At 59.7% G+C, this 17,343-nt stretch overlaps 1 protein-coding gene across 3 annotated transcripts in view; it reads left to right on the top strand.

Annotated features, from left to right (window-relative positions):
* Positions 1-17,343, top strand: part of ABCG2 (ATP binding cassette subfamily G member 2 (Junior blood group)) — a 124,387-nt gene that overhangs the window by 88,724 nt on the left and 18,320 nt on the right. For all 3 annotated transcript variants that reach the window (XM_055140298.1, XM_055140296.1, XM_055140299.1), the window contains exons 2-7: positions 333-557; positions 7,738-7,797; positions 8,522-8,636; positions 9,680-9,832; positions 11,052-11,209; positions 15,739-15,890. In XM_055140298.1, coding sequence (XP_054996273.1) covers positions 333-557; positions 7,738-7,797; positions 8,522-8,636; positions 9,680-9,832; positions 11,052-11,209; positions 15,739-15,890 — 863 coding nt within the window. The remainder of the gene's footprint in view (positions 1-332; positions 558-7,737; positions 7,798-8,521; positions 8,637-9,679; positions 9,833-11,051; positions 11,210-15,738; positions 15,891-17,343) is intronic.

The raw sequence follows: 17,343 nt of genomic DNA, 5'->3' as shown, positions 1-17,343 counted from the left end.
CTCCTCTTCCTGCTCCTCCTCCTCCTCGTTCTCCTCCTCCTCCTCCTTGTGGTGCCAGGGATCAGGCCCAGGACCTCATGCTCATAAGACACAAGCTTCCTCCCGGTGCCCCGTCCCTGGTCCCGTCACAGTCCTGGGGCCCGTAGCCTCCACCCGGCCCGTCCCTCACCCCCAGCCCTACGTCTTTCGTACCCGGAGTCTGTGCCCAAGTGGAGTCCAGAAAGACTCTTTACAATTTCATCGAAACCGAGCACTGCAAAATCGCCGTCCTCGGGTGCGCGGGGGCGCGGGTGGGCGTGTGCCCGCGCGCTCACGGGGGTCTCCCTCCACAGCACGGCAGCAGCGGCCCCCGGGATGTCTGTCCGGAGCGACCACGTCAGCATCGCCATGTCGCAGAGGAACAACAACGGGCTCCCCCAGCCCGGCGCCAATGACACGAAGGCGGCGCCCGAGGGCGACGTGCTGAGCTTCCACAACATCCACTACCGGGTGAAGGTCAAGAGCGGCTTCCTGTGCGGCCGGAAGACGGTGGAGAAGGAGATCCTCAAGAACGTCAAGTACGCCGGCCCGCACGCGTGTCTCGTGCCTGTGTGCGCGCGCGTGTGTGTGTGTGTGTGTGTGCGCCTGTGTGTGTGTGCGCCTGTGTGTGTGTGCGTGTGTGTGTGTGTGTGCGTGTGTGTGTGCTTGTGTGTGTGCTGTGTATGTGTGTGTGCGTGTATGTGCCTGTGTGTGTGCCTGTGTGCCTCTGTGTGTGCCTGTGTATGTGTGTGTGCGTGTGTGTGCGTGTATGTGCCTGTCTGTGTGTGCCTGTGTGTGCGTGTGTGTGTGTGTGTGTGTGTGGCGGGGGGGCACGCCTGGTGTGCAGGAGCCCTGCCCGTGTCAGGGGTCAGCCCATCCTGATTCCGTTCTAGAAGGATTTTGGGGTAGAAATATCTGACGGGAAAGAGGATTTTATAAAACCAAAGTGTCCGTCTGGTTTTGGCCCAAACTGCATCTCAGAATTTTACTCGTTTCTATTTTCTTGGTTTTGGGGCCAGACCTGGCGATCCTCAGGGGGCTGCCCCACCCGCTTCTGCACGGAGGGACCCTCCCGGCGGGGCCCAGAGGCCCAGGTGGACACGGGGGCTGAACTGGGCTCGGCACGTGCAGGGCCGCAGCCCAAGGGTTTCAGTGCTGTTTTGGAGGCGTGGGGTTCGGGCCTTGGGGCTTGGGGTGCCCAGGACTGGCTTCTGGCTGTGCCCCAGGGTCACGGCAGGGGGCCGTGGGGGCCGTGGGGGGACGCGGGCTAGCCAGACGCGCAGGCAGACGTGCTCCCTGCTGTGCTCCCTCCGGCTGTGCGTGGGGGTTCGTGGCCTCCTCTTTCCTGTGTCCTCCCGTCCTGCCAGTCACTCCAGGACTCGGGGTCTTCAGAGCCCCCCGGGCTGCTGTTGGGCCAAGGTCTCGTCACATGAATCTGTCCCGAGGTTCCTGCTTGGAGATCGCTGTCCACTGTCGCGGCCCTGGTCGCGTTCTAGTCTCGGCGTCTGCTGGGTCACTTGGGGCGGGGTCTTTGGTGTCGCTTGGCTTCTGAGTCTTCTCGCTACTACTGTCATCCTCGAATCCTCTTTCTTTTTTTTTTTTTTTTTTTTTTTTCTTTTTGGGTCACACCCGGCGATGCTCAGGGGTTACTCCTGGCTCTGCACTCAGGAATTACTCCTGGCGGTGCTTGGGGGACCATATGGGATGCCGGGGATCGAACCCGGGTCGGCCGCGTGTAAGGCAAACGCCCTACCCGCTGTGCTATCGCTCCGGCCCCTCGAATCCTCTTTCTTCTGTAATCACTCGAGAAAAGTCAAGACAGGTCTGCTAGACGGATAACACACGTGTGCTGTTTTTACACTGCTAAGTTTTCTTTCTTTTTTTTTTTTTTTTTTGCTTTTTGGGTCACACCCGGTGATGCTCAGGGGTTGCTCCTGGCTTTGCACTCAGGAATCACTCCTGGCGGTGCTCAGGGGACCATATGGGATGCCGGGGATCGAACCCGGGTCGGTCGCGTGCAAGGCAAACGCCCTACCCGCTGTGCTATCGCTCCGGCCCCTTTTCATTTTTTTTTTTTTTACTGCTAAGCTTTCTAGGAATAATTTGAAAGTTCTCCACAAGTATACTATAAATAATGAACTATATTATATTATATAGTATAATATTATATACTATATACCATAAAGTTTATGGTATATGTATATAGTATATATTATATGCTATAATATATACTATATATTACATACTGTATATACTATAATTATGTACTATATATCATATGCTGTAATTATATACTATAATTGTATGCTATATATTATATGCTATAATTATGGCATCGTGTATATAGCATATATTTGTGTGTTATAGTATAGTACATACTATCCTATACTATTGCCTGAGCCGGGGGTGACCGCAGGCGAGCAGGTGCCTTCCCCACCGTCCTGCCGTTCTGTCTCTGGCCTGACCTTTCACCCACGCAGCCTTATTGACGCGTGGCAAAGTCCGCGGGGTGCGCCTGTCAGTCCGAAGGTGCGAGCACTTGGCGTCAGCCTGCACAGCCGCAGACGCGGCCGTGGCTGCCTTCGGTGCTTCCGGCAGAGCTAGGGTGATGCTGGGTGTCGTGATCCAGCAGCGGGTGGGCGGGGGGCGGCCATGGGACACCTGGTCTTCGGGCTGTGTCTTGGCCTCCCTCGTCACTGATGGCCACTGAGGGGAAGGGGCTTCCCCCCTCCCCCTTTTATTTATTTATTTATTTATTTATTATTATTATTTTTTTTCATTTTGAGTCACCTGGCAATGCACAGGGGTTCCTCCTGGCTCTGCATTCAGGAATGACTCTTGGCAGTGCTCAGTGCTATGGGATGCCGGGGATCAACCCAGGTCGGCCGGGTGCAAGGCAAACGCCCTCCCTACCTGCTGTGCTATCGCTCTAGCCCTCCCCTGTTTTGATTTTTCAAGAATGGGGCTTGTGGAAAGTAAGCCTAGCTGTGCGCATTTGTCTGGTTCTGCTGGTTGGGGCATCTCCCTTCCCTGAGCCATGCCTGGTTGGGGCATCTCCCTTCCCTGAGCCATGCCTGGTTGGGGCATCTCCCTCCCATGGGCCATGCCCGGTTGGGGCATCTCCCTTCCCTGAGCCGAGCCCGGTTGGGGCATCTCCCTCCCATGGGCCGTGCCCGGTTGGGGCATCTCCCTCCCATGGGCCGTGCACGGTTGGGGCATCTCCCTCCCATGAGCCGAGCCCGGTTGGGGCATCTCCCTCCCATGGGCCGTGCCCGGTTGGGGCATCTCCCTTCCCTGAGCCGTGCCCGGTTGGGGCATCTCCCTCCCATGGGCCGTGCCCGGTTGGGGCATCTCCCTCCCATGGGCCGTGCACGGTTGGGGCATCTCCCTCCCATGAGCCATGCCTGATGGGGCATCTCCCTTCCCTGAGCCGTGCCTGATGGGGCATCTCCCTCCCATGGGCCGTGCCCGGTTGGGGCATCTCCCTCCCATGGGCCGTGCCCGGTTGGGGCATCTCCCTCCCATGGGCCGTGCCTGATGGGGCATCTCCCTCCCATGGGCCGTGCCCGGTTGGGGCATCTCCCTTCCCTGAGCCATGCCTGATGGGGCATCTCCCTCCCATGGGCCGTGCCCGGCTCTCTGAGGCTGGGACGGCCTCCACACGGCTGTCAGTCTATTTACAGTCAGGTGTTTTGCTGTTTGCTTGCTACATTGCCTCGGACTCTGGACCTTTCTGCTGCTCGTAGCCAAGAGCAGCCCTTGGGCTCAGGAAATGGGCACTGGGCCCGGGCGTTTCTGCCAAGTGGGTGAGGGAGAAGCAGCGGGGTTCAGCGCCGTCGCTGAGGGGCTCGGGGGGTGGCTGGACTTTCTCTGCAGAAACGCTCCCGCCCTCTTGGCCAGGGAACCCTGAGGAAGGGGCAGAGAGGAAGGAGAGGTGCAAAGCTCTTATCTTGGGCCTCGTGCTGGAACTAGAAGGGACTGACCTTTCCTTTCTGAAACAAAGGCAAGGGTTTTTTTTTAGAGTGTGCAGGGTAATGATCAAGATGTTAGTCTTAGATTTTGTGCTGATACGTGGACGATAAGCAGGATCTGGGCAGGTGGCTTGGATGGAAACCGCGTCAACTGCTCTTGCTCCTATTTTACAGCTGGTAGATGAGTAACTGAGAGCGGGCCCAGCCGTCTGGCCGGGGCCCTGGCAGCGTGCGTGGCTCAGCGGGACGTCTCCACAGACCCAACTTTGCGACTCTTGCCGAGACCCCACCGAGCTGGACAGTGGAGGGTTGGGTGGGCTCCTTGCTCCCTACGTGCTTCTCGCCCGGGCGTCTGTGGGAAAGGTGCAGTTCAGAGAAGCTCCCTCCAGAGGCCGGAGCTGACAGAGGAGGGATCGTGCAGTGGGGAGGGCGGCTCTTACACACACAAGGCTGCCCGGGGGTGATCACGGGGCCACAAAGGGCCCCCTGAGCACTGCCAGGTGTGTGCACTGAGCACTTCGGGGTGTAGACCAAAAAGCAAAAACAAGAGGAAAAGAAGGGAGAGGGAGAGCGAGAGGGAGAGTGTGGGAGAGAGGGAGGGAGAGAGAGAGAGGGAGGGGAGAGGGAGAGAGAGAGGGAGGGGAGAGGGAGAGAGGGAGGGGAGAGGGAGAGAGAGAAAGAGAGAGGGAGGGGAGAGGGAGAGAGGGAGGGGAGAGGGAGAGAGGAAGAGGAGAAGGAGAGAGAGAGGGAGGGGAGAGGGAGAGAGAGAAAGAGAGAGGGAGGGGAGAGGGAGAGAGGGAGGGGAGAGGGAGAGAGGGAGGGGAGAGGGAGAGAGGGAGGGGAGAGGGAGAGAGGGAGGGGAGAGGGAGAGAGAAAGAGAGAGGGAGGGGAGAGGGAGAGAGGGAGGGGAGAGGGACAGAGGGAGGGGAGAGGGACAGAGGGAGGGGAGAGGGAGAGAGAAAGAGAGGGAGGGGAGAGGGAGAGAGAGAAAGAGAGAGGGAGGGGAGAGGGAGAGAGGGAGAAGAGGGAGGGGAGAGGGAGAGAGGGAGGGGAGAGGGAGAGAGGGAGGGGAGAGGGAGAGAGGGAGGAGAGAGGGAGGGATAGAGGGAGGAGAGAGGGAGGGGAGAGGGAGAGAGAGAGAGAGCCAGAAGAGTGGGAGACGGGGGTAGTGTGGGGGGTGGAGAGAGTTTCTCCTGAGTCCCTTCAGTGGTCTATGGGGAGGGGACCTTTCTCTCCTCCTCGTCCCTCGGGGACTGGTGGTCCCCCCACCTTTAAGGTAATCATCACACTCCCCCGGAGCCGTGCAGAATCTCGTGCAGAATCTCGGCGTTTGTATTTCACGAGGACGTTTTACAGCCCCACTTGTTTAACGACAGGACCTTGGCTTCTGCCGGGGAAGGTTCTAGCTCCATCCCCTCCTCGGGCCAGGCCGGGAGGACGCGCAGGAGGGTTCGAGCCTTGGCCAGTTGGCTTTCCTGCTTGGGGACCCAGTGGGGGGCTTGTGGGGGTCGGAGCCGCGGCTCTTGGGGAAGCTCCAGCCCGCAGAGAGCGACCCCGGCCAGGGTCTCCAGCAGGCCGCGCCTCTCTCCCGTGGGTTTTGCCCTACTTTTGACACTTGTGGGCTTTGTTTGGTGTGAGGGTTCAGGAGTTCTGAGATCAGGGATCACCCCTGGTGTTGCTTAGGGACCCCCCGGGGTGCCAGGGACTTGAACCCAGGTCAGGCGCACGCTAAGCAACTGCTTTGCCAGTCTCCGTCATGACTTTTGTTTTGTTTTGGGGCCACCCTTGGCGGTGCTCAGGCCTGACTCCTGACGCTGTGCTCACAGCTCACCCTTGGCGGTGCTCAGGGCTGACTCCTGACTCTGTGCTCAGAGGTCACCCTTGGCGGTGCTCAGGGCTGACTCCTGACTCTGTGCTCAGAGGTCATTACCCGTGGCGGTGCTCAGGGCTGACTCCTGACTCTGTGCTCGGAGGTCACCCTTGGCGGTGCTCAGGCCTGACTCCTGACTCTGTGCTCGGAGGTCACCCCTGGTGGGGCCCTGGGGGCCGTGAGGTGCCTTCTGCAGCTTTTCCCCAGACGGCGTGGATGCGGCCTGCTTTGCTGGAGGGTCTGGCCCTAGGGCCGCGGTGTGGCTCCCCCGAGGCGCCTGCTGACGCCCTTCTCTAGGGTGCCGGCCACTGCAGGCCCGAGCACGGGGGTGGCGGCAGCTTGGCGTGGGCTAGCAGGACGCCTGGCGGGCTAAGTGTGTCACTCAGGGAAGCGCGGACGCCCTTTTTGCCGGTGGTGGTGGTGGTTTGGGGCCACCCCTGGCGGTGCCCTCGGGAATCACCCCTGGCGTGCTGCAGGTTACCGGGCGGGACGACGGGGACAGAACCCAGGTCGGCTGCGTGCAGGCGCCCCGCTGTGCTGCTCTGGCCTGCTCTCTCTGCTGCCGTGTGTCTGTCCATCCGTCCAGAGAGAGGCGGCCCACGCAGAGAGCAAAGAGCGAAGCTGTCTGAGCAGGGCCGGCAGGCAGAGCACCCGGTGTGTGTGTGTGTGTGTGTGTGTGTGTGTGTGTGTGTGTGTGTGTGTGTGGTGTGGAGCTCTGTGATGGGCCTGTGAGGCCTGTCCTCAGATGTGTGTGTGTGTGTCTATGTGTGTGTGTGTGTGTGTGTATGTATGTGTGTGTGTGTGGTGTGGAGCTCTGTGATGGGCCTGTGAGGCCTGTCCTCGGATGTGTGTGTCTATGTGTGTGTCTATGTGTGTGTGTGTGTGTGTGTGTGTGTGTGTGTGTGTGTGCACCTGTCCTCGGGAGTGCTGGGCGCTCCCTCACTCTGGATGTTTCAGGCGGGGACTGTTCCTCTGTGGAACAGATGTTGGTCGGCCCTCCCCGCCCCCGTGACCTTCAGGGTACAGTTCCGAGGGTTTCCCTGAGCCTCACCGCCAGCGTTATTCTGCAGTTTTCATGGTCTGATTTTCTTATCTCCCCAAATAACCCCACTCCCCGGCCCCCTCCTACGCGGAGTTTCCCGCTGTGCTGACCCAGCCTGTCCGCAGGGCACATGTTTTCTGGCTGGAGTGAGAATCCTATGGGGTCCAGAGCTGGGGCTGGCCGGTGGCCCCGAGGCCTGCCCGTGCCCGGTGCCCGCCCCGCGGCTCAGGGGATGGCGTATTCCAGGGCTTTCTTGGATGTGAGCCGTGCGGAGCACGCGTGTCTTCCTAGATCCCTTCACCGGCCTGACGCTAAGGATGCAGTCTTATCAAGGCCTGCACTTGACTCCGTGCTCAGAGGAGCACGTGAAGGCCACGGTCCCACCGTATCGCCATGTTCCCTTTCCCAACCATTAAAGTGGCTTTGGGAGAAAGTGGCAGGAATTCTTTTTTTTTTTTTTTTTTGCTTTTTGGGTCACCCCCAGAGATGCTCTGGGGTTCCTCCTGGCTCTGTGCTCAGGAATCACTCCTGGCTGTGCTCGGGGAACCACAGGAGGTGATGCTGGGGATCGAAGCTGGGTCGGCCACATGCAAGACAAATACCCTCCCCGCTGTGCTGTCACTCTGGCTCCACGGCAGGAAGTTAGGGCTGTTTCCCTTCTGGTCCTCACTGGGTGATCGGTGACCCACGTTGCAGCTACTGCATGGTACGGGTTCGAGGGGTGGAAGTTCGGTTTCTCTCATGCCCCTTTGGAGTCGGGCTTGTTGTTGGTTCGCCTCATGGAGCCCACTGGCTTGGCGGTGGCCGTGTCAGCGGGTGTGTTTGTGTGTTCGCAGTGGCATCATGAGACCGGGCCTCAATGCTATCCTGGGACCCACCGGCGGAGGCAAATCTTCGTGAGTATGGCCTGGAGCGGGAGGGCTGCGTTTCCCTGTCCAGCTCTCCCGGGCCTCGGGGGGTCTTGTCTCGAGCTGCTGTTGGGTGGGCTTTGTGCATGTCGGCTTCTGTGAGGAAACGATATACTTGGACTCGCTGGGGTTTGCTCCGAGGCTCAGGGGTCTGACTAGAGCAGCTTGGCTAAGCGCACGGCGGGTGGTATGTAACCGTCAGGAGTGGTTGGAGCCGCCTGGAGGAACAGGATGGGTGGGATGGAAGGAGAGGAGACAGTGAGGGCTGGAGTCTCGGGTGGGGGGGGGGGCGTGCAGAGCTGCTTTGGGACGCCCTCCGACGGCCACCACGCACCTGGCTTTCAGCTTTCGCCACGCGTGGGACTGAGTTCAGGGCTTCACATGTCTCGGCCCTTGGAACTTTTTTTTTTTTTTTTGCTTTCGCCGGTCATACCCGGCGATGCTCAGGGGTCACTCCTGGCTCTGCACTCAGGAACTACTCCTGGTAGTGCTCGGGGGAACATATGGGATGCTGGGAATCAAACCCGGGTCGGCCGCGTGCAAGGCAAACGCCCTCCCCACTGTGCCACTGTGCTATTGCTCCAGCCCCACGTGGAACTTTTTTTGACGAGCTTCAACCTTCTTCTAAAACTCGGAATGAATTTGGGAATGCTGTCATTGGGAGGTCCAGCTGATTCGGAGAAATGAGACAACAGCCTCTGTCCTTCTGCAGGCTGTTGGATGTCTTAGCTGCACGGAAAGATCCACACGGCTTATCTGGAGATGTTCTGATAAACGGAGGCCCTCGGCCTGCCAATTTCAAGTGTAATTCGGGTTATGTGGTACAAGTGAGTATCCTTGGGCTTGCAACTTTCTTTTTCTATCTTTCTTTCTTTCTTTCTTTCTTTCTTTCTTTCTTTCTTTCTTTCTTTCTTTCTTTCTTTCTTTCTTTCTTTCTTTCTTTCTTTCTTTCTTTCTTTCTTTCTCTCTTTTCCTTCCTTCCTTCCTTCCTTCCTTCCTTCCTTCCTTCCTTCCTTCCTTCCTTCCTTCCTTCCTTCCTTTCTTTCTTCCTTCTTCTTTCTTTCCCTTCCTTCTTTCCTTCCTTCTTTCCTTCCTTCCTTCCTTCCTTCCTTCCTTCCTTCCTTCCTTCCTTCCTTCCTTCCTTCCTTCCTTCCTTCTTCTTTCTTTCCCTTCCTTCTTTCCTTCCTTCTTTCCTTCCTTCCTTCCTTCCTTCCTTCCTTCCTTCCTTCCTTCCTTCCTTCCTTCCTTCCTTCCTTCCTTTTTCCTTCTTGACAAGTGGGACATGATATGCTCATGTAACCATCTTTCTTAGTCCCAGTTTGCTTTTTGTTTTGTTTTGAAGCCACACCCAGTCATGCTCAGGGCTTACTCCTGGATCTGCACTCAGGAATCACTCCTGGTGGTGCTCAGGAGACCATATGGGATGCCGGGGATCAGGGATCCAATGTGGGTTAGGCGCGTGCGCAAAGCAAGAGTCCTACCCACCTACCTACTGTACTATTGCTCCAGTCCTGGAACCAGATTCTAGCTTTCCACTTCCAAAAGATTATTTTCCTACTTTTTTTTTTTTTTTTTTGAGGGGGCACGCACATTTACCCCTCTCCTTCCCTTAGGCGTTTGGCAAGTCCCTATATAAGTTAGGATAGTACTGGATAGTACTCCTAATTCCCTGGTCTCTGCCATTCTACAGATGGGGAATGGGAATTCGGTGTTGAGCAGCCCGTTTGCGGGGTCACTGTACTTTGTGTAATTTCCAGTTCATCATTAGCTGCAACTCCCTCTTGGGCTCATTGTTTCTGTGCCGTGTGCCGCGTACTAAGTCGATGGCAGACATGCCTGACGTACTCGTTGCGTCTCTGCTTGCCTCGAGGATGACGTCGTCATGGGGACGCTGACCGTGCGGGAGAACCTGCAGTTCTCGGCGGCCCTCCGGCTCCCGACCACGATGAAGAATCATGAAAAAAACGAACGCATTGACAAGGTTATTCAAGAGTTAGGACTCGACAAGGTGGCGAATTCTAAGGTAAGGGAGGAGAGCAGAGGTGCGGCCGGGCCAGCGGATAGTCACTGTCTTCCCGTTGCTCATCGATGTGCTCGAGCGGGCATCAGTAACGTCTCTCACGGAGAGACTTACTGTACTTGATCGAAAAATGGCATGAGCCCACTGGGAATTTCCCCCCCGTGGCGGCGTCGCCGGACGCCCGCTCTCCGCAGTAACGAGGAGCGTGCCCGTTCCTCCCGCTCCTCGTCATTCTTAGACGGGTCCCCTCCCTTCTTTCCGTGCCCTTTCAGCCTCCTTCCTCCAGGGACCCTTGTCGCCCTGCTTTTGAGGTGTGTTTCTGGAAACCCCAGGCTTCCGGCCGTCTTCACTTCACTGTGATTTGGCTTCCACAATCAAACTCAACCACATGAGAGTTTTTTCCTAATTTAGGTTGGTTTTCTCCTGCCTTTTCATGCTTTTTCTTTTTTTTTTTTTTTTTTGCTTTTTGGGTCACACCCAGCGATGCTCAGGGGTTGCTCCCAGCTCTGCACTCAGGAATCACTCCTGGCGGTGCTCAGGGGACCCTATGGGATGCCGGGGACCGAACCCAGGTTGGCCGTGTGCAAGGCAGATGCCCTCCCTGCTGTGCTGTTGCTCCGGCCCCATCTTGGAAGGCTCCTATAATACAAGCATTGTCTCCCTGGGTCAGAGAGAGGCCAACGGGCTCTGCGTGCTCGAGGCCTGGGTGTGAACCACAGCCCCACACCAGGAGTGAACCCAACCCCTGAGCGTTGCTGGGTGTGTGCTCCTCTGACCCCCGGAAAAACAAGAAGAGAAATCAGAGGCTCACGGTCTCCCTGACCGCCCCCCTGACCCCCTCTTCCTGTGCTCCGCAGAGCTGTCGGGAGGACGGCGCCCGTTGCCTGCAGATATGGTCTGGGAGGGGACAGTGAGTGACGCCCACGGTGCCCGCCGTCGCGGGCAGCTCTGCGGGGGGTGGAGGAGCGCAGACAGGAATAACCCGCGCTGCGAGCTTCTCCCCCTCCGTCCCGTCACTCGCCCACTCTCAGACGGGCTGCGCCGTGGCGGGCCTGTCGTCCAGCGTCCCCCCGCCCGACCCTCTCCGCACCGGGCCCCCGAGGCAGACTGTGGGAAACTGAGGCACCAGCAGGGCGGGACGTGCTTCTCTCCGAGCTGGCGCCGTGTGGCATCCGGCCCGCTCAGGGGGGGTGCTGGCGACTCAGGGGTCTCTGGGTTCCAGGTCGGCACCCAGTTCATCCGCGGGGTGTCTGGGGGCGAGAGGAAGAGGACCAGCATCGGCATGGAGCTCATCACCGACCCGTCCATCCTCTTCCTGGACGAGCCCACCACTGGCCTGGACTCCAGCACGGCCAACGCTGTGCTCTTGCTCCTCAAGAGGTGAGTCGGCGCTGGCCCCCTCCCGGCCCCCACGCACACACGCACGGCACGCACATGTGCACACGCACAAACACACGTCCACACACACGTGCGCACACAAACACACGCACAGGCACACACACGTGCACACGCACAAACACACATGCCCACAACACATGTACAACAAACACATATGCTCACACTCACACGTGCACACACACATACACATACACACATGCACATGCACACGCACACATGCCCACACACATGTGCGCACACACACATACATGCACAGGCACGCACGCACATGTACATACACATACATATGCACAAATACACATGCCCACACGCATGTGCACACAAGCCCCCCCACGCACACGCACGAATACACACTTGCACACACGCATGCACACACGCACATGCCCATACGCACATGCCCCCACACACACCCACACACATGCCCCCACACGTGCACATGTGCACACACACATGCCTACACATGCATACCACCCCCCCCCCCCCCGCCACACACACACTTGCAGCACTTGGTGCAAGGATGAAGGTGTCTCCTGGCTGCGGGGAAAGGCCGTCCCTGAGCAGGAGGACTCGGGAGGCTGGTCAGGGCCGGTGTGGGGTGCCCTGTGTGAGGTGGGCGAGGTGGCGGCTACCTCTTGGGGCCCATGAGCGTTGGCCGTGCTCGAGTCCAGCCGGTGCTCGGCACTGCCCCCTGCCCCATCCCACTCCTGGGTCTTGGCTTCCTTCGTCCCTCTGGGTTTCCTCTGACCAGGACCCGGGTCTGTTTGGGTCAAGGCCCGCTGCCCCAGGGCCTCTTCAGTGGGGCCGCCCTGAGGCTGCCGGGCTGCAGCCTGGGGGCACGGGCAGGCCCCTCCCTCAGCTCCTGGGCAGCGCTGGGCTGGGCGGAGCGGCCAGGGGCTGCCCTCGGGACTGCGGGGGGCCGCGGGAGAAGTTCCTGGTGGAGGGGCCGAGGGCCGGGGGAGCAGGGGGCAGTCGGCCAGTCCCCATCCGTGGGGAGAAATGGCGGCGAGCGCAGCACCGGGGGCCCAGCCGGCACCCTGGGGCGCGACCCGACAGGGCCCCGGGAGGGGAGGGAGAGAGGGGGAGGAGCCGAAGGAGCACCGGGAAGGAGCAGCGCGTCCCTGTGGATTCCTGGGTGCAGCCCAGCGTCTGTACAGTCTGAGTTAATGCCGCGTTTCAGCTTTGGGTGTTGCAGGAGTAGCCACCAGACTCTGTGCTGCTGCCCCCGCCTCCCCCTGCCCTCCCCCTGCACCCCTGCCGCAGCCCTGCCCAGCACTCAGGCCCGAGGCGGGCCCCACAGCAAGGGTGTTCCCCCGAGCCCAGCCGCACGCGCCCCCGGCCGCCAGCACATCTGTCTCCTTCCTTCTCGGCGTGGCCCTTCCCCACCCCGAGCCCCCCACCCCCCACACCACGTGGCACCTGCTCCCCCGGGCAGCGGGGGTGGTGCTGGGTTCCTGGCTCCCGGGCCCGGCTGTGGGGGGCTCTGAGAAGGCCTCTGCCCTCTGCCGCTGGGTGTTGGGACAGCGAGGGCTCAGGCTTCCCCGCGGCCTGGGACCCAGCCCCCGGCAGCCCCGTGTCACGGAGCCCCGACAGTCCCGACTCCACCAGCAGCCGGCACGGTGCTCGGCACGCCGACCCCGAACCCACCGTCGTCTCCCCCCCGCCCCCCGCCAGGCTCCTTCGAAGTGACGAATCCTCTCGGCTCTCGGACCCACCGTCCGTCGGTTCTAGTTTGCGTGACCGAGTTTGCCGGTGGTTCCCTGCGTCCTGATGTCCTTTCCTTTTGGCAGGAGCCCCCCATCTCTCTCGGGCCTTTCTCGGGCGTTTCTCTCTCTGCTCCACGGGTGCCTCGGGTCCGTTTTGGACTTTCCCTCTGTCGGGCGTTTCTTCGGGAAGCTCAGTGCTCTGGTGGGAGGTGACTCAGCAGCCAAGAGGCGGGGACTCTCTGTCTGCCACTCCTCACCTCCGGAGCCGACTCCGGAAACGTGTGTGTGTGTGTGTGTGTGAGTGTGTGTGTGTGTGTATGTGTGTGGTGGGGGGGGTGGTATGTGTCAAAGTGTATCATAAAACTTGGGGCTGGAGTGACAGCACAGCGGGGAGGGCGTTTGCCTTGCACGCAGCCGACCCGGGTTCAAATCCCAGCATCCCATAGGGTCCCCTGAGCACCGCCAGGAGTAATTCCTGAGTGCAAAGTCAGGAGTAACCCCTGTGCATCACCGGGTGTGACCCCCCCCAAAAAACAACAACAACAACAAAGCGTAGCATAAAACCATGAAAACATGTGTATGGAACAGAAGCATGTCCGGCACGTGTCTCATTTTCGGCGGGTAGCGTGTGGACATGTGTCTGCAGCTGCTGCAGGCCGGGCTGTACTATCTTCTCACACAGGCGTGGTCTGGGGAGGCGGCTGAGGGGCTGGGCTCCCTCCCCCGCAGCCCAGGGCCCCAGGTTTCGGCCCCACACCCAGTCCCTCGAAGCACCACCGGATATAGCCCCGATCTGCCCAGCGCGAGAGAGAGTGCTCCAAAGAAAACACCCACGTCTGTGCTCTTCGCAGCTCGGGCTGGCGGGCGGCTCAGTGGGCCGAGGGCTGGGGTCAGCCGCGGCATCTCGGTACTGCTGGGATGGCCCCTCAACCGCACAGAAACATTTCCCGTTCCAGTATAAAACTGTCATTCTTGGGGCTGGAGCGATAGCACAGCGGGGAGGGCGTTTGCCTTGTACGTGGCTGACCTGGGTTCGATCCCAGCATCCATAATGGTCCCCTGAGCACCGCCAGGAGTAATTCCTGAGTGCAGAGCCAGGAATAACCCCTGTGCATCGCCGGGTGTGACCCAAAAAGAAAAAAAAAAAAAACCAACCTCATTCTTTATAGTCCTTGCCTTTGCTGTGTGTTTGGTCAGATACTGCTCAGTCAACAGACAGTTTCTTTCTTTTTTTCCCCCCTTTTAAAAAAATGTTCAGTTTGGGGCCACACCTGGCAGGGCTGGGGCGCAGGGGACAGCTCTGAGGCTGGGGGCTGGAACAACAGTGCCTCGCACGTCGCTGACCCACGTGGTCTCCCGGGAGTCCACCTTGAGGTGGCCACAGCAAGGCCAGCACTCCGGACCCTCGTGGATGCCGCCTCCACGGTCGCCCGCAAGCTTCGCTTTCAAAGACTAATTTTCCAGTTTCCCTGGGGAAACCCTTGACCCTGACCACGGTTGAAGGTGAAGACATCAAGTGTGGGGTCGGGGATGGGGTCTAACCACTCGCACTCGTTTTCTTGCCTGTCCCCTGGGAACTTTGGATTCCTTCCCTCTGCCTCGTCTTCCCCTTTTCTCTCTCTCGGCTCCGGACTCCACCTCCCAGTGGGCAGCCTTGGCTCCGGCCATTGGGGGGGCGGGCACGTGTGCTGGGGGTGAGGCGGGGTCTCCCACCATCCCACCAAGCGGACGGTCTTTCCTGGGTCTCTGCGTCACGGGTCACCTTCCCTGACCCTTGCTGCCCGTCACCCGCAGGCCCCTGCGAGGGGGAGCGGAGAGGAGAGGCGGGGGGCGGGGGGACATTGAGGCCCGGCTGCCCACCCCATGCAGAGGGACAACGGCGGGTGGCCAGTTCGTGCGTCCACCTGAAGCTGCGCCTGACCAGTCAAGGCTGACCGTCTGGGCGGGCAGGGAGCGCCCGGAGCTCCCGTCTCCCTCCTCTTGGCCGGGGCTCCTGGCCCAGCTCCAAGCAGGGCCTTCCCGGGCCTCTGTCTCCGGGCGGCTGCTGGTCTCTCCCTGCTCCTTCCGGCCCCCGGGCCTTGACTCCCCCGCTGCGCTGATCCCTCACCTCCCTCTTGAGGCCGAGCCTGCCCGTCCTAGCAGGCAGCAGGGTCCCGTCCCCTCCTCTCACCCTGCGGAAGTCCATCTTCTCTCGTGGACATGCTTCCTCCGCCCCTCGCCTGTTTGCTTTCCTCCCCTTTGCGTGAGAGTCTTCACTCACAAAGGAAAGAAATATCGCGGTGGGAGCTGTGACCCTAGAAGTCGGGTCCCGCCAGGATTATACTCAGTGGTGCTGGGGGGGTGGTTTCATGTGTCCCCAAGACTCAGATTTGGGGCCTTGTGCAATCCCGGCAGGCATCCTGACCTCTGAGAAAGTGTTTCCTGTCCCCGTTTCAATGCTCGGTCCCTTCTCCTTCCCAAACTCGAGTGCACTTCCTAGACACCAGGATGCCGCTGGGAGTGAGGGTCCCCGAGACCTGGCACGTCTGTCTCCAGAGTCTTTGACTCTCCCCTTCCGCTTCTGGCTGGCCCTTGACTCCCCGCTGTGCCCACAGTGAGAAACCCCCATCCTTGGGAATCCGCGTCACTGAGCTTGGTCTCCCGTCAGCTGGAAGGGGGGCAAGGCCGGGGGGCAAGGCCGGCGAGCAGAAAGCCAAGCTCAGCTCGGGACCCATCGCTCGGAGGCAGGAAGCGAGTATTGAGCCGAGAAGCTCCGAGTCTCCGCGGTTTAATGATCTGTCATTTTTTTCCCCCCCGCTTTAAATATAGGATGTCTAAACAGGGACGAACCATCATCTTCTCCATCCATCAGCCTCGTTATTCCATCTTCAAGTTGTTTGATAGCCTCACCCTTCTGGCCGCGGGAAGACTCATGTTCCATGGGCCCGCGCACGAGGCCTTGGGGTACTTTGAATCAGCTGGTACGATTGACTTTCTCCTGCAGTAAGCCCGCGGCCGCTAGGACCCCGAGAGAACCAGGAGGGGTGGTCTGTGGGGGTGCTGGTCTCTGGGCTGTGACCCCCCGGCGTCAGTGTGGGGCCTGCGTTTCCTTATCTCTGCAGTGCTGCGCCTTTCCTGTCTTCTCTCTGAGTGTGTGTGTGTGTGTGTGTGTGTGTGTGTGTGTGTGTGTGTGTGTGTGTGTGTGTGTGGGTGTGTGTGTCGAGTGAGTCCTTCTCTGCTCTGCTTCTGAATTCGGATTCTCACAGCTTCGTGCACATGTCGGCCTGCTGGCCCCGTTGTCTGTTAGCGGGACACCGGGGAAGGACCCAGACACCCCAGCTTGGTTTGTGTCCCCTTGGCCACGCACCATGCTAGGCCTTATTCTTGTCCCCTCACGCCCCCTCGTGTGACAGAGTTTATCAGAATCACTGCTTTATATTTTAGTTAAATTAGGAGGCTGGTTTGGGGCTCAGGAGAATGGCTTAGCAGGAGAGCGAGTGGCTAGCCGTGGAGAGTAACAGGCCGAGCGTGAGGGGGTCTGGGACCCCCAGAGCCGACACACAGAGTAGGATGCTCGGTGTCAGTCTGCCTTCGGCGGGCACACGTGTCGGGCGCAGCTCGGGACCGAGCGTGCGTAGGTCTGCTCTGCACGCAGGAGGCCTCAGCCCCGTCCCCGGCACCGTGCGGGCCCGAGCACCAGGGCGCACCCCGCCCCTGAGGAGAGAGGTGCGGCTTTCTTTCTGCAGTGACGCATGCGGGTGATTCACCCTGGAGGTATTTGGGTCTCCTGTGGGTGGTAATCCATGATCCCGATTGTAGTCTCCACGACTCACGGTGTCTCCTGTCGTTTCCATCATGTCAGTTTCTCTCGTGGGGCAAGAGAGTCATTTTTAATTTTTATTTATTTATTTATTTATTTATTTATTTATTTTGCTTTTTGGGTCACACCTGGCGATGCACAGGGGTCACTCCTGGCCTATGCACTCAGGAATCACCCCTGGCGGTGCTCAGGGGACCCTATGGGATGCTGGGATTTGAACCCGGGTCGGCCGCGTGCAAGGCAAATGCCCTCCCCGCTGTGCTATCACTCCAGCCCCAAGAGAGTCATTTTCATGGGATGACGTTTGTGAGGGGCGAGAGAGGCCGAGAGATGGTGTGTGTTGGAGGAGGAACCCACACTCGGGAGAGCGGCCCCGGTCCTGGCGCTGAAGCATGAGCGGGCAGGGAGCAGAGGCAGAGTCCAGGCATGTGAGGCTACTTGCCATGCACGCGGCCGGCCTGGGGCCAGTCCCCAGCTCCCGATTCGGTCCCCTGACACCTCGGGGCGGTGATTCCTGAGCGCAGAGCCAGGAGTGAGCCCTGACCACTGCTGGCCAGGACCCACAAACCTTAGTTAGATGAATGGACGTGCTCGGGTGCCCGGCGTCTGGGGAG

The sequence above is a fragment of the Sorex araneus genome, chromosome 5 (genome assembly GCF_027595985.1).
Source record: "Sorex araneus isolate mSorAra2 chromosome 5, mSorAra2.pri, whole genome shotgun sequence".
Classification (NCBI taxonomy): Eukaryota; Metazoa; Chordata; class Mammalia; order Eulipotyphla; family Soricidae; genus Sorex; species Sorex araneus.
The sequence above is the reverse complement of the archived record's forward strand: the minus strand, read 5'-3'. Positions and strand labels throughout refer to the sequence as shown.